Source organism: Volvox carteri (assembly GCF_000143455.1).
Source record: "Volvox carteri f. nagariensis unplaced genomic scaffold VOLCAscaffold_46, whole genome shotgun sequence".
Lineage (NCBI taxonomy): Eukaryota > Viridiplantae > Chlorophyta > Chlorophyceae > Chlamydomonadales > Volvocaceae > Volvox > Volvox carteri.
In genome coordinates, this window is record NW_003307589.1 from 588,713 (window position 1) to 604,853 (window position 16,141).

Consider the following 16,141-nt stretch of genomic DNA (forward strand, 5'->3'; position numbering starts at 1 on the left):
TCTACATGCAAGAAGCAAACGACGGACTTCCGACTGACGTCTAGAAGCTGTATTGCAACTGCCAACCCGAGTAGCGGCGGACGCTCAGCCCCAATAACACCGGGGCGTTTAGGGGAGCCATGGGGAGGTTAAGCAGGGGAGCAGTGGTGCGAGGGGTTGGAGCTTTAGGGTGATGGGAAGGTGAAGCGCCAGGTAACCCATAGATAGACAGACAGACGGACGAGGACAAGTTACTCGTTTGATTCGATCCAAACGGAGGGCAGTGTGCCCCGGGAGGAGGTGAATTCGGGGGTGAGAGGAGGTTTTGTGTGGGAATGTGCGTGTGGTGGTGTGTCGCGATGCGTACAGCATCATCACCGCGACGCCCGCGATCTCCATCTCCATCTCCATACACCCCGCACAGGTAAGGACCGTAAGAGTCTGGCGGGTTCTACACCCAACAGCCCGCGACTGGCTAGCAGCGGCAGTGGAAGTGCGGCGTACTCGTCCTCTGTTGCCAAGTCAAGCTTCAGTCTGCAGTCGCCGGACGAGTTTCTGCCGTTCGTGGTGCCCTTCCTGGGCAGCAATGGGCCTCTGGCAGGTAGTGCTGGGGTTAGGAAGGAGGGTAGGAAGGAGGGTAGGGGGGAGGGTAGGGGACAGAGGGTGGGTGTAGGATGGTGGGGACTGTGTGTGCACGTACATGTGCAGGTGCCCGTGCCCGTGCGTGTATAATTTGCACTCCGTCTAATGGCAAGATCACCCAAACTCCGAACCCCTGAGTTCCCCCCATTATTTGCGCATCTCTGTGTGGGGTGGGTGGGTGGGGAAAGGGGCCTTGTGGGCCAGGAGCGTCTGAGTGCTGTCTGCCTGTCAGCCATCATCATCATTATAATCGCCAAACCCACACACATCCGCAATTGCCGCATCCGGTCGTTTCTCTCTCTCTCTCACTCCTTGCATGCGATTCTCCACACACATACACACACTCTCTCTCTGTCTCTGTGTGTCTCTCTCTCCCCCCCGTTCCCAGGTGGTGCGGCCCCCGCCATAGCCAGTCGTTGGAACCACCTGGCCGTCTCAGCGCAACGAGGCCCAGGTCCGCTTTACCTCTTCCCGCTGCCAGCCGAGTACGAGCGAGCGCTGCAGCGGCGACTCAACCTCACTCACGATATGCGCAGCAAGTTCAAGCAGGTAACGGACGGGGTTGCTGGTGGAGTGGGGGGAGTGGGTGCGTGCGTGGGGAGTTTCGGAGGGTGGGGACGGCAGTTGGCAGTTGACGGTTGGTGTGAGGTGATGATTGCGGTAGGGGCGGTAGGGGGTTTGAACGATAACGGTGGTGTGCTGGCTGGCAGGGGTAGGGCTAGGTGCTGGTTGGTTGGCTGGTAGAACTGAGGGGGAAAGCTGTGTAGGTCCTACTCTTAGGGTTGGGCTTCTAAAGGTGTGTCATCGCCCTCTGCATCATGCAGCCTCCATCTTTTACCCGTACTGCGCGCTACAAACCGTCCTGACCCCGTGGTATGCCGTACGCGGTGCACCTCCAAAAAACGTGAGAAGTTCACAGAGCAGTCGCGGCCCCGAGGAGTTCGCAGAAGAGCAGTCTCGCGTCATCGCCCATTGGACTACTCCTCCTCCTGCAGTTTGCGGCGACTTTGGACGCCTTCCGGCAGTTATTGTTTTCCCCCTTCTTGACTTCTTGGCAGGGCACGGCATTGTACAACAATCCCCCATCCATCCTAAACCGCTCCAACCCTCCCCGAACCCATGTTTTGGGCTTTGGATGCCTTCCGGCAGTCAGTCCGTTTTTTATTATTGTTTCCCGGCATTTGATTGCCCCCACGCCCCCCACCACCACCACCCGGTTTCAGGCTGGTTTGACGAAGGACAAGGAGCGGGAGTTGAATGACGCCATTCAGAGCTACTTCAAGGAGTGGCTGGTCGGCTCCAACCTGCTGAGGCAGATCTACGACCTGTCCACACTGGAAAAGGAGGAGATGGCGGCGGCGGCTGCAGCCAGTGCCAGTGCCTCGGCGGTGGGGCTGTCACCCATTCCGGGACCAGCGGGCCTGGCGGACGCGCGCTGAGAAGATCGGAACGCGGAAGCGGAAACCTTATGACAGCGGAGTCGACTCGGCCCACCTCAGCTCAGCTCGCCGCGCCGCGCCGGTCTCATATGCGGCTGTAGCGGCCGCCGCTGCCGGGGCGGGGGAAGTAGCACAGCTACTGCCCGGGGCCCGACGGGGACGTGTGATGCGAATATACCGACAGCCACGTGCACCAACCATAGACGTACGGAGGAGGGGGGTTGCGGTATTTTGGGTAAGGGCTTCGTCTATAGCAGCTGTGACATCATGCGCTGTGACTCAATTACATTTCCGCTGACGCTGGTTGTACTGGTGGTGGTGGGATGGGATGGGATGGGGTGTTGCACTTACCTTTGGAAATTAATGGTCGATGGATGGATGGATGTGTGGATGTGTGTCAGGTCTGTCTTTGTGGTTGCGAATGCGAGGTGGCAACTGGGTGAGGTGTGGGAGTCTTGAATGTTCTGACAGATGACGTTGCACCCGTCTAGTCGTGGTGTTGTGTAGGGTTGGGACTGGTTTCGGAGCTGACAAGGAGGACTGCCCATTTACTACGTGTTGCAGTAGTATAGCTGTGTTTGCGTAGGAATATGGTTTTCTGTAAGGCTGTCTGTCCGTATGTCCATGCATGCTTTAAATGTGGGCGGTTGTGGTGCAGTGGGGTTTGGGGCCTAACCTTAAAAAGGGGCGCTGTTGTGTGTTTTTAGGGATTTGTCAACATGGTAGGTGTAAGGACATACATACAATGGGTTACAGGGCGGTTTGGGGAGCAGGAGCCGAACCGCTTTGGGCTTGTGGGGCAGGCATTTTCTCTCTCACTCTCCCTCCTTCGCGGCTGGTGACGATGATGCACGCAAAAGCTCTTAACAAAAAATAATTGAAAAAATCACAGAACTCTCTGACACTGAAGTTGTGCGTGTGTATTTGAATATACAGCGTGTGTCGAGTGCCATGTAAGAAACACTTTTGCTGCGCGCTGTCGAGTTGCAGTGCATGCCTACTACCTTCACCTGCCTGCCTTTTTTTCATCAGCACGCCCCACACACCCGACTCAACAGCACAGCTTTACACATTTTCCTTCAATCACGCTCACTCTGACTTAATAAGTGATACGAATACTCCAAACCCTGTCGCAACGCGTTGGTCGATTATCGCTGGGCACTAGAGCAACAATATTAACGCAGCCATCAACGTATGTACGGCATCAGTGGTTCGTACTCCCCAGCGTGTGCTGCCTCCCATTTCGCTGTGTCGCCGCAGCCAGTTCGCGGCCTCACCACGCCCCCCTGCCCAACCTCTGCTGGTTCCCGCGGGTATACTCGACACCGTACGACCTCCCACGTGTCCCGCAACATGCCGTACTTTTGTTCGTACACTAACGCTCGAGTGGCGTCGTCCTCGTGCTGCACCATGATTGACGGCGCGCTGTTGAACTCCAGTAACCACGGCTTCAGCCGCTCGTCCAACAGAAAATCCACGCCGAGGACCTGGAATCCGTACTCTTGTACGGCAGGTCGTAACCAGGCGTGCGCTTCCACTAGCGATGGTGCCGCGGCTGCTAGTGCGCGACTGCAGGCGCCGCGCAGCGCTTCCCACACGCCGCTAAATCGTGCCGGCCCCAAATGCTCAGCCAGTTGATGGAGCCCCCAGACCAGAGTGTTGTTGTTGCGCGCGTAGTTGGTGATGTGGCTGGCGGGGAGCTGGTAATGCGCCGCGGCGGCAGAGGATTCCGGCGGTGGCGGCGACAGCGGAGGGCCAGCGGCAGCGGCGCCGCCGCCACCACCACCGCGCGGCTGCTGACGCTCCGCGGCGGCCTTGTCGTACGGATCGGTGCTGAAGAGCACTAGCCCTCGTCTAGTGCTCATCGCCCCGAGAAATGAATTGTTGACGGCGGGCGGGACAGACAGCGGAAGGTTGAGAATGGGAGAGCGCACTCGGTACACTAACGAAGCGGGTTTGGAGGCTAGGAGAGATAAGTAAAGGGACAGAAACACAGTCACACTCACACCCGTCCGCTTCAGCTTCCGCTTCTCGCCCTGAACTCTCCCCCTCCCTCCCACACACACACACTTCCCCTCCTTCACTCCACCCCTCCACAACTTCCTCCCCCCCTACACACATACACATTTACCTGTGCAGGTACGCCCGCAGCGGGCTATGACACGTCACCAACAGCCACAGCCGCAGGTGAAACTTGCGACCCAGGACCAGGAACGGGTTTGTGATGTACTGCTGGGCCACCTGCAGCTGGAAACGCCTACTGCTGCTGCTGCTGCCGCTACTGCCGTCGTCTCCTTGCTGCTGCTGCTGCTGCTGCTGCAGCCTCTCACGCGCGTACTTCAGCGCCGATTCGGCAGGCAGCAGGCTCAGGCCCTTGCCTACACGCAAGTCGCGCAAAGCTTCGTAATTAAGATGGGGTGCAGCAGAGATGCGATTCCCCTTCCTCGAGGCGAGGGTTCGGGGGGGAGGGTGTTGAGGGTTGTGGGGACGAACCATTGGCAATTGAAGCAGATGCCAGAGATCAACGGTCGCGGGGGTTGGTGGAGGGAAGAGAAGAAACGCCATTAGGCTGAAAGAGAGGAAAAAAACCTTTCCCTCCCCCATATCCCCCCCTACCTCCCCTCCTCCCCTCCTCTCCCCCCCCCACACACACTCACCCGCGTCCTGACCAGTCTTGAGGATCCAAAGCGAGGAACCAAATCCACCAATATCACCTCCGGCACCATTTCCACTCACATTGCCACCACCACCACCGTCACCGCCGTCATCACCCTGTCCCTCCTCCCTCCCTTGGCTCTGCATCCCCTGCTGCTGGTTGTTGCGGTTGTGGCGGTTATAGTGCTGTTGTTGCCGCTTCAAGAAGTCCTCCCAGGCGCCCATGTCCTCGGGGAGCGCGAAGGAGCAAGGTGTGATGGCGAAGGCCGCCTCCGGCCCCAGCGCTCCCCTCAGCGTCAACAGCAGCCGCTTCTTCATGGTCAGACAGTTGAGGCCGATGACGGCGCTGACCTGCAGGCAGGTAGCACCACACCACACCACACCACACCAGGCCACACCACACCAGGCCGCACCGGAGCGGGGTTGTGGAGTCAGTGAGCAGGTCGGCCTCGAGTGAAGTGCTGTGCTGCCAGGAGAATGAGGAGAAATCAGGAAGCGAAGGAAGAAGGGCTTGGAAAGAGCCCCCACAATGGCAGTGAGAACGGGCTCCCCTTCCTTCTTCCGAGCACTTGCGCGGCGTCCATATGCTGGGGCCCACCTAGCTTATCGTGTTCCTCTTCGCGCTCTCTTCCACATCCCCCTTGACCCCCTTAACCCGCGTCCCCTCTCTCTTTCCCACCAGTTGACCCGGCCGCATGCTGCGAGCCGCGGAAATGGCGTACGTGGACTTGGTCCACAGCACCTCCCAGCACTCCATGTTACTCGAGCCGAGAGAGGGTCTGCGGAGAGGGAGGGGGAGGCGGGGAGGGACGGAGAGTAATGCAAGGCCGGCGGAGCCCCTCCCCCCTTTCACACGCCCACACGCTCACGCAAAACCCGCTTACTATCCATGTAAATCCGTACCCCGGTGCAGCCGCCGCCTCGGCCGCCTCCTCAGCCGTCAACTGCTGCTGCTGCCGTCGCCGCCGCCACCGCCGCAGCTCCCGCTCCTCCTGCCTGCTGGGTCCGCCAGTACGGACGCCGCCCGCCTCCGTCAGCACCGCCTCGAAGAGCTCCACCGCCACGCGGCCCTGACTCCAAAGCAGCTCATCCACCCAGAACCTAGGGCGGGCGGGCGGGCGGGCGGGCGACGACGACGACGACCAAGGTACGGTGGAGGGGGCGGCGGAGGCGACGGGGGTAGCGGTTGGTGCTGGTGTTGGTGTTGATGGTCAGGGAAGTGAGTGCAGTCAGGGCTCGTGAAGCGGACGGAAGGGGGTCGAGTGTGAGGGGTTACTTCGCACTCGCCCGGTGGTTTCCCGGAGGGGTTGGCTGCGGCACCTCTCTTGGCTGTGGCACCCGCGAACCGGAGGAAGGAGGAAGGAGGAAGGGCTTCATGACGTCATGTTCCAAAGCGGCCTCGCGCATCCGGACCTTCCAGATGGAAATTGATCGACCCTCCTATTGTCACGATATGGCCCTGTGTACTCTGATGGCCTCCCTGCTCCGCACCTGAATGGGGCCCGCGGCGCCGCCGTAATCCGCTCCGGAACCAGGGCAACCCGCCGGAGATCCACACCTGACGTGGGCAGGTTAGTAATTACAAAGGAAGACAGTTGTGACGGTTATTGTAACCGTGGGATGCTGGTGGAGGTGACGATGTGCCGTGCGTGGGAATACACACATGCATGCCTGGGCCAAGGCACACGCACATACATACACCTACCTACCTACATACATACACACATTTACATCCAAAGGGTTTCGCAAAGGCAACCGGGAGCGGGTCTGTCCGGGTGCAGAGGGGGCAAGAGGACCCTACCCTCGCCTGCGACCCACATCTGTTCAGGGGGCTCCCTCTTCTTCTGTGCATCCTTGAGCCACCCAACCCATGTATGAGAGAGGCATCCGTCGCTGCTCACTGGGTGGAATGCGTTGGTCAAAAAGGGGGGGATGGGCGCCGCCACCGTTATGGCGATCGACCGGAAGAGCATGCGTCCGAAAGCCTGCTCTCTTTTTAGATCTTGCGCTTTGGCTGAGGTACCCTAGTGAGCATGCTGGGGCCGAAGTCGACTGCCGTGGATCTTCGGAGGCGAAGCCGGGATGCCGCCGCGTGACGGCAGCAGCAGTTTCCGGTCCACGGGCGACAAGGTGCTCCAGTTGCATGCTACATGCAATTAGTCTCTGTAGTACGGAATCCAAAATGCCGTGGAAATTTTACGGACTCGTGATGACCGTCAAGTGTCGAAATTCAACTGCATTCCACGTATTGTTCGGCTGGACGAGCAGGGATCGATTGCATATGGTTAATCAAAATACAAGTAGGAGTTAGTACAAGGACTGCAATCTACACGTTATGCGTGTACCATTTACCATGATGCTTAAGAAAACGGGGTGGACGATCAACTACCGCTGGACGTGCAGCCAACCGACGCCCTTTCAATTTGCACCGCACTCACAGTCTTGGAGCAAAATTGTCCTGCTTTCATCTTCTGAGGCACTGAAATTTTGCTGCTGGGTTTTCGCAAAAGCACTCGCAAACCTGCACACTTCCCAGAAAGGTTCCCGTTAAGCGGCTTCCGGCTTTGAGTACGCGAAACGCTCAGGTAACGATTTTAAATATCCTGTGCATGAAAATGTTTACAGTTTGGACAAGGCCGAGGCAGTGTTTTGAGGGAGGGATTCCGTTCGGTGGCGTTCCGGCGCCGTTTATTATTGGACCGAAATTGAAAGTGTTCTTCACATGTAAACGCGGGAACTGAACCCATGTTGGCATCCAACGACGACATGGCGTAGGCCGTAAGCCGTTTGAACACACGGAATTTGTTCATGCCAGCACGCACGACTGGATTTTTGACTCGCCACAGCTCGCACCCAGACGCTGTGTATGTTCGTGTGTTCGTGTTGCACATTGATCCGGGCCTGACGCGTTTGTGTGTATGTGTGTGCGTGTGTGTGTGTGTGTGTATGTGTGTGTATGTGTGTGTATGTGTGTGTATGTGTGTGTATGTGTGTGTATGTAATGTAATGTTACAGAGTGGGAGGCTTCTGGGCCGCTTTATCACATTGTCAGTTCTACGATTTATCATCTTATAGCACCATCCACCACTACCACACTATACTTCGCCATACGAACTGTAAGTCCAAGGCCGCGGGTCCAGCCGTCTAGGACCCCTCCTCATCCATTCACCCGAACAACCAAAGAGACGGAGGATTCGGCAATCGCCAACAATCCAGCGTGCGAATCTGGTCCATCAACTGCCACCTCAACTCCACATCTCAGCAGCTAGCCATAATCTCGCGCTCCCGACTAATTCGGGGGTCTCCCCAGGACCTTAAACCGCGAATCGCAGTAGTGTCAACCCAGACCAGAGTGTGTATGTGTGTATGTGTGTGTATGTGTGTGTATGTGTATGTGTGTGTATGTGTGTGTATGTGTGTATGTGTGTGTGTCTGTGTGTGTATGTGTGTATATGTGTGTCTGTGTGTGTGTGTGCGTATGTATATATGTGTGTGTACATGTATGCTCAGCCATATAACATAAACACGATGTCATGAACTACCGCCGTGTTCATGCTGAACCGTGCTTGCCTTGCCTTAACCGTTAACTAAATTAAGAAGTTGGTCGTTTGGGTCATTCGTTCGGTATCATAAGGATATCCCGTTCTTCTCACCTGCCTGCCTGCCCGGCCGGCAGTGCCTGGTAAAGATTGCAGCGACCAATCAATGCTCTGTAATGCGGCCACACTCAGAACGCGAGTATATCGTACGGGACAGATGACCTGCTGTCACGACATTTTAGAGTCACGTTCATTTTACCGTCTTTTATAATTGTCTGCTGTGTACAAAAGCCAATCAAGTCCTCAGATTTGGGAGAAGCACGTCGTGTGTACGGCCCCCCAGGTATTTGACGTTCTCATCTACAGCTTACTTCTCCGGACTCAAGGTGGCCTTGCTGAGGGCGCCCTTAGGCGGATAGCGCCTGAAAAAGATGTTGGGTTTCAAGTCATTGGACGTCCGGGGTGGGTGGGGTGAAAAAGTGGAACAAAGCCCTGCTCACCAAGCCAAAGCCACAAGGACAGTTTACCAGAGCCCCCGCTGATTCGACGCTAGGATTTCAGGTCCACTGCTGGCTCCAGGGGGGAGATGCAATCTCCACCGTAGCCTCCAGGAAGCAGCACCAGCGAGCTTTGGAAGCTGTAGGGGAAGGGGCACGGCGGTCGCGTTGCAGCCGCGGCAGGGGCCGCGCAGTAGACAGCAGTCGGAAGCAAGCTGTAGAGGGGATGTAGCAACGCGAACAAAGAAAGCAAAGAAACGCTTGGCGAGTAAGTCGGTCGGGGTCGGTCCGTCGACTATTTCTCCCCCGGCCGGGGCAAGCGCCAGAGCCAGAATGGCACGTTTGTGTGATTATTGCGGAATGTGGAAGATCATTCTAGATCGGCCTGAGCAGGATCTAGCCGGGTTCGCGCCTCTTTGCCCGTTATTGCGTTGTGGGTGCTTTTGCTAGTTTAGGCTCCAACAAATATGATTTCGAATCGGAGTGCTTCTTTCCGGCAGCGGAATCTTTTTGCTCCCTGTGTGCGTATAACGCAGCGGGCTTTAGTTCGGCGACAGGCACTGGCGGCACATGGAAAGTGACTGTGGAAGTGTAGGATCAATACCGGCAAAAGTCATTTGTTGTTTTTACCTATAGCATCATGCCTCTTTAGCTATTGTTGTTGGAATTTAAAGAACGTATCTTCTCGCATCGTCTCGCGTTATCTCGCGATATCAATTGACGACAAGGTGAAGGTAAGGAGACGAGCAGGAAGTAAATGCAGTACGCGACAGTCGGGACAAAATCTACCTTGTCCGTAAAAGAGCCTTGGCAGTTGGTCCGTTCGGGGGGGTAGTGCAGTTTCATTCGTTATTCGAGAAAAAGATTCCGGCGTTTCGCCAACTTGCGGCAGTTGCGGCTGCGTGTCGTACGCTCGGCCATCGCATACTTCCATCCAGAAATATCTCGCGAAGATATTTTACTGGGTCTACCCGTTGAAACATAATAGAATTTAAAATTCATAAGGATTCTCCTGTCTAATCCTCGTTTCAGTGCTACCATGCGTCAGTTCGCAATATCCGCTGGACATTTATGCCTGCTGCTCCTTGCCTGTACGCAAGGTAAGTACTTCTGTGAGTTATGATTCGTGTAGTGTGCATGCAGACTGCAATGTAGAGACATTGGCGCGGCGAAAACAATCTCCCGGCGTTTCTTGCGTGTTTCGGGATCGCGCGCAGCAGGCGGCGTCATGGGCCAAGGTACCATAAAAGTTGTTGGAGACCGGTTCATCCATCCGAAGGCAAGTAGTTGAATGTTATTGCCGGTGTGTTGGCAACAGAAACGCAGATTATTCGTACTGCGCCTTGCCAAAGCCGGAGGCGCCCACGCATGAATGCAGTTCTGGCGCTCTTACGTGTGAGCTTTACTCTGTTTAGCTTAAGTTCGCGATGCGCATTACCGTCCCTGTGGGGACTGCTGTGTTCTAGATCATTTACCACCTTCCGAAACTAGCCTTCAATTTGACCTATAGCTTAGTGAACACGCAGTTTCGTAAAACTTAATACTTACTTATAAAACTCTTCCTCTTCCTGGAGAGTTGTTATCGGTCGCAGACGCACCTTAGGTAGGCTACCATCACCTCGCGAAGCCTAGCACGTGCGTGAAATGTAACGGACAAACATGTAACAAAAAAACCTTTTTCACTCGATAAGTCTCGCCCGCTGCGTTTGCCACCTGCCGGCCACTCGAGTTTATTACACAAATTGTTACCATTCGACGGCATTCCTGTAAAACAAGGTCCTACCTAATGAATATTAATTTTACGTCATTCATGCAGGTGAAGACAGCAGTACTGCAGTGCTGGTGACCTGTGTTGGTCGAATCACCGTTTCGATGGATCAATCGTTTCGCAGTGCTGCATTCATCTATGCGACTGAATAACAAATAAAAACTATGTATGTTACCCCTACGCAGGGGACCCCCCAGGACTACCTCCAAACTTATGTTATTCTCCCTGTCGATCACACATCGCGCACGCCGCCCCTCGCTGTGGGTGTGGAGCTGACGGAGGGTTTTGTGTCCAAGGCCACCAAGCTGCCCAAACTGCTCAACATCCCTATCCCGATCGGACCCACGGAGACCTTCAGCTACTCTGCATTTGAACAGCCGGCAGCTTTCTTCCCGATGGTGGGCACCAACCCCTTCGGGTAAGCGCGGGACTAGTGGTCTATTTTTTTTAAGCCGCACGGCACCGACGACGATGGTAGCTGTAAAACCCTGAAGTTACTAGCTACCAGTTCCATTAAAATACCGAGGGCGGGGTAGAGTGGCCTGTTGTTGAAGCCCTATGGGGGTTCCGTGGTACCGTTAAGGGAAGAAGACATGTATCCCGAAACACGCAGACTTTCCTCTCTTAAGCTGTCTTAAGCTCTTTATTTACTTCGTTATCCACATCAAGCGCAGTAACGTGTCCTGCTGCTTAACAAGTGTATATGTACGAAAGCCAAATCTTTTTTATATACGCCATGTATACTACAAGGGCAGTCGAGGCCTTCAACAGCGTGTATGCGCGAGGTCTTGTTTTGCTACTACCTGCCAGTCGGTGCTTTCCGTTCCATGCACTTGCTCTGCTCCGTTTTTCTATGTGCGTGGTTTCGTGCAGCCCATTTAGCCGAGAGGCCGCACCTGCCACCCGTGATCACATTTATATATTTGCTGAGTAGCAGTGTGTCTACACTGCTACTGTAACAACCACACACCACACACACATACACACATACACGATCTACATGATGGTTTAATGCGCCAGCTAACGGTCGTCCAGCTTTTCATGATCACGCTGCCTTGAGTGAGCGCCGCGTCCTCCGGCCACCCCTTCCTCCACCCCTTACCTTTTCCCTTCTTGCATCTTCTTTCTGCCGTACGTTCGCTCGCGTGTTGTTAGGTTTGTATACTGGTCGTACGCATTCAACGGCCACCCTGGAGTCGGTAAGTGCTCTAATTTCATGCGTACTTAGGACGATGTTTACTTAGAGCAGCCGCGAGTGTGTTTAACACATGACGGTGATGGTGATGGTGATGGTGATGGTGATGGTGATGGTGATGGTGATGATAACCTTTAAATATCTCTGTACATGAAGTATCAGTGCTGAGAGCCTCAGGGGTTTCCTGGAGGGGCTGCCGGACTCGCCCGGACTCACCCTCGCAGACTACCTACCAGTTGAAACGCTTCACCACGTACCGTGTTACACATTTGTGCGTCGTGCAGTCGCCACCGAACAAAAGCTAATAGCTACAGGAGCTATTGTTACCCGCGGCACATCATCGCCATTGACTAAAATCCTTTTGGAATGGCGGTTATATCCTGGAGACGTATTCCTAACATACTCCTTTTCCTTTCACGTGCGGGAACATGGCGCAGGCATCTACGACGTACCACACTTCGATTTCCACTTCATGTTCCCGTCGTACGATTACTGGTGGAACCAGGAGTGGAATGTGAACAGTCACGGGCCCTGCATGGGCGGCAGTAATGCAACCTTCTTCAAGACCTTCAAGCCGATCCCATCTTGCTGCTGGCCAGGAAGCACACTAGGCCCTATCATTCAAGCGGGGGACTTCGTTTGGGGGGTGAGAGTATGTGCGAAGCAGCACATGGACATACATACATACATACGCACATACGCACATACGCACATACGCACACATGCAGCCAGCGCCATCGTGAAGACCTGGTCGTTCCCTAGAAGAAGAAAACGTCCAGGCATGGCATGGAATGCATACATACATACATGCATACATTTATACATACAATATCAACTTGCGAGCTGACCAGGAACTAAGTTGATGCGCCGTTGATCCGCTAGATTTGGTTGGATGCTGGTGGTGAGTTGCCGAACCCAACGAATACATTCTGAAGTCGGATGGGGTGACGGATTAGGGTGCCCCTCTAGCAGGGGAGAGCAGGGACTGCCCCTGGAAAGGGGGCCGCTGGCGAAGTGTAACAACATACATACATTTAGGCAGGCGGCTGGCAGAGGTTAAGGCCTGACTTCTGCTCCCAGTCGACCCAGTCGACCCGGGTTCAAATCCGCCTGCCGGCTCCTCGGGTGTTTGAGGAGTGATGAAATGGGAGGTGGCCCCCCATCTTATGGACGGTGTAGGACGTGATAATATCAACTTGCGAGCTGACCAGGAACTAAGTTGATGCGCCGTTGATCCGCTAGATTTGGTTGGATGCTGGTGGTGAGTTGCCGAACCCAACGAATACATTCTGAAGTCGGATGGGGTGACGGATTAGGGTGCCCCTCTAGCAGGGGAGAGCAGGGACTGCCCCGGGAAAGGGGGCCGCTGGCGAAGTTAACCACCCTGTAACAACATACATACATTTACTGAATCCCCACCCGACCTGCTTGCCTGATATGGCGATTGCGGTTGCCACCCGTGAACCCTTCGACCCTCCCGTGATGACACCTTCCACCTTCCTGTTTCGCTCTTTGCTCTTGTTGCAAATGTGCAGATGGGCTCGCACTTGTGGGACACGGTGAGTGAGTACGAACGTACGGCAATGGATGTGTAACCTGTATGTGCATCTGCTAACAAATGCCGCGCATCTTGCTGTGTTGTATGGATAAATGGTTTATATGAATGGATGCATGCCGTTGGGCAATACCGGGGGTTGGATGCTTGGACAGATACACAAGTACATACAAACACAGAGGATTGTACGTGACATCATATTCCCTGTTGCATCAAATACATGTGCATAGTACACGGAATAACCATCAATTGATTTAGCAATCGATGTAAAAATTGACATCTAGCCATCAATGTAATGGTGTCAGTTTTAAAGGTTCTGCGTGGCTGCGTGCGTGCGTGCGGGCGGGAAGGCAAAAGGGTTTCGACACATCTCTTTCCACTATGCGCGAGGTACTACTACCACTGCCCCACCCGCGGCATACATACATACATATATGCATACATACATATGTCCGCACGCGGACTTAGTGGACCTTGGTTTACGCTCGTACGATCGTACCCCTTCTCGCCTGCATATGCAGTCTGCAGCCGAGTACAATCCTGTGCGCCGGTTCAACTTTACCCATGTAAGTGTGTGTGAGATAAAAAGCTGTATAGCTCCTTTGGTCGTCGCAATGCCGTGTGTGTGTATGTTATTTGATCACGAAGTACGAGATGATGTTGATCTGTTGCCGCCCTGTACGGCACACGCATGCAGATCTACGGACAGTACGACGGCAAGATTCAGTTTTTCGAGAGCATGGTTACGGTGTCCACTATGCAGAGGCCCCGGGGCTACCAGGAGTGCATCACACTAACAGTACGTGCGCACATCTGTACGACAGCCTTAGGCGTATACACATGTTAGCTGGTATCCATTATCACCGTGGGATTGCTCGTACATACCGCATAGTACCAATGCGTGGCACCTCCGTACACACCAGCTAGCTAAACATCTCTCTGCAGTGCCCTCCGCGGTCGCCGTACATGCATGCATGTCCCGTCCGGGTGCTGGGTTGTTAGTGGTCGTGGGTGGTAGTGGGTGGGTGGATGCAACGACCAACGACCAACGACCACAGCAGGTGGGCCTATAGGCCCTACTCCTCATGTTTTCAACGACTGGCTGTTTGCGTGTTCGTGTACGTCATCTGCAGAACAATCCGAGGGTCATGGACGAGGCGCGGCACATTCCCAGCCGCCTCTGCGTTGTTCACAGCGCCAAGAGCATCCTGGTTGAGTACCGGAACTTCGCACCGTAAGTCCGTCCGTACATGCATGACGCATGCACAACCGTATATGACGGTTCGGTTATTAGTGCGCGTATGCATTGGGAGTTCTCGCTTGTTGCTGTCTGCCCGTCTAGTAGCCTCTGAACTGCCCGTCTATCTAGAGCTATGAGGGGTCTTAAAAGATTAAATTTACCTTCATAGCTCTCTAACATCTTTCACACTCGTTACTAACGGGGCGAGGCGGGTAAGCGAACACCGTTTGAGCGACTAAGTGCGTGACTAACATCAAAACCCAAAATACTGTAAGCCTTTTCACCGCTGCCTGCCGCCCTGGCCAGCGACGGAAGCGAGCGCGCTGCAGGTAAACTTAGGTAAACTATTTGACGTATACGGATGAAGTTGTTCAGCAGCAGCAGCAGTGGCAGCAGTGACCAAGCGGGCCTAAGGTGGCCTGTCACGAATCGTCGCGATGTCGCCCCTTGCGCCCCCACACAGACATACATAGATAACATGCATGTTGGTTGCCCCCTACCAGTGCAGTGACGGTACTGCCCGGTTGTTTTTGCCGTACAACATGCATTTATCCGTGCGAATGCAGGGTTCTGGGGGGCTGTACAAACACCTGCGGCGGTCAATTCGCGGGCTCCTACCCTAGTACCGCACCCATGTTGCCCCCGGAGCTGTGTTCCGTTCCAGCTTGATTATAATACAGACGTACGGACTGGTTACATGTACGGCAATAGTGCAGGATGCCCGGCAGCTGGGAACGCTGGGTCAGCTCGCTCCGGGTGGCTGCGGGCCGCGGTTGTGCGGTTGGCAAGGGCAGGTGTCGCGGCGCGCATGTTTAACCCGGCACTGCTGGCTCCTTGCTTGTGGCGATTATTGGATGTTTTCACGAGCCTATCTCGCAGGTTCGGCCGGATTTCCTTAAAAAAACATTACGAAGCAAGACAGGGCGAAATGTTTCATGTTCGTTGCAGCTAAGTTGTTGTGAGTACCGTTTCTTTGCAGTCTGGTTGTCTTCCTTGCACGTGCGCACCGTTATCTCAAAAATTCGCAAAATCTATTTCGCAGATTCGCAAAATCTATCTCCCAAAAACGCAAATCTATCTTGCAGATTTCGCCGCGTTTGGATTTCACAGCTTGCTCGTCGATGCAATCTACGTGTCCCATCGATGCGAGACAATGAAGCCGATAGCTTAATTCGATACCATGGATGCATTTGGATGGACTGTAGTAAATCTACAGTAGCAGCAGTTGTGATCTAGAACTTGGACGGCTAGCGATCTTTATAGTTCGCCGCCATCGCCGTCATCATCATGAACCTTCATGGGCTCGTAGCAATATACTGCACGGATGCGTCAAAGCGCTTTATAATATCTAATCATCCGTTCGAGGAACTCATTCCTGTGATGCCTGTGTAGCTTTCCTTCTCCGTATGCGGGGTATGTCCATAGTCCATTGCTTGAGGGTTGGTCTATGTTGGTCTGCAAGTGTGAGGACCATAGTTTATTCTCCAGGTCGTTGGACGGCCAACCCACGCGCGCGGGCGGTCCTGCTACTTCGAAAGACCTTCGCATGATCTGGAGCTGCTACGCACGTTTCTGAAGCACCACTCATCGTGTGTTGTTAAGGGAGCTTGGCTAATGACCCCTCCACAGGGT

At 54.5% G+C, this 16,141-nt stretch overlaps 3 protein-coding genes across 3 annotated transcripts in view; 2 read left to right on the plus strand and 1 right to left on the minus strand.

Moving 5' to 3' along the window:
* The window catches only part of VOLCADRAFT_121354 (uncharacterized protein), a gene marked incomplete at its 5' end in the record, with an annotated part of 7,344 nt that extends 5,184 nt beyond the window's left edge, over window positions 1–2,160 (plus strand). The window contains 3 exons of the mRNA XM_002954796.1: window positions 349–580; window positions 1,010–1,170; window positions 1,845–2,160. Of these exons, the coding sequence (XP_002954842.1) occupies window positions 349–580; window positions 1,010–1,170; window positions 1,845–2,060 (609 nt within the window). The 3' untranslated portion in view covers window positions 2,061–2,160. The remainder of the gene's footprint in view (window positions 1–348; window positions 581–1,009; window positions 1,171–1,844) is intronic.
* Window positions 2,161–2,798: 638 nt separating this feature from the next.
* On the minus strand, window positions 2,799–6,860 carry VOLCADRAFT_106564 (uncharacterized protein; the record flags this gene model as incomplete). The annotated part of the gene is made up of 8 exons (XM_002954847.1): window positions 2,799–2,964; window positions 3,338–4,023; window positions 4,718–5,066; window positions 5,104–5,181; window positions 5,395–5,494; window positions 5,619–5,816; window positions 6,207–6,273; window positions 6,617–6,860. The coding sequence occupies 8 exons, from the start codon at window positions 6,858–6,860 to the stop codon at window positions 2,947–2,949; spliced, it is 1,740 nt and encodes a 579-aa protein (XP_002954893.1). The 3' UTR covers window positions 2,799–2,946.
* A 3,823-nt stretch (window positions 6,861–10,683) lies between these two features.
* VOLCADRAFT_106565 (uncharacterized protein) lies at window positions 10,684–15,496 on the plus strand (the record flags this gene model as incomplete). Its single annotated transcript, XM_002954797.1, has 8 exons — window positions 10,684–10,937; window positions 11,675–11,718; window positions 12,152–12,360; window positions 13,250–13,273; window positions 13,791–13,835; window positions 13,967–14,068; window positions 14,403–14,503; window positions 15,076–15,496. The coding sequence occupies 8 exons, from the start codon at window positions 10,684–10,686 to the stop codon at window positions 15,176–15,178; spliced, it is 882 nt and encodes a 293-aa protein (XP_002954843.1). The 3' UTR covers window positions 15,179–15,496.
* Window positions 15,497–16,141: the final 645 nt, after the last annotated feature.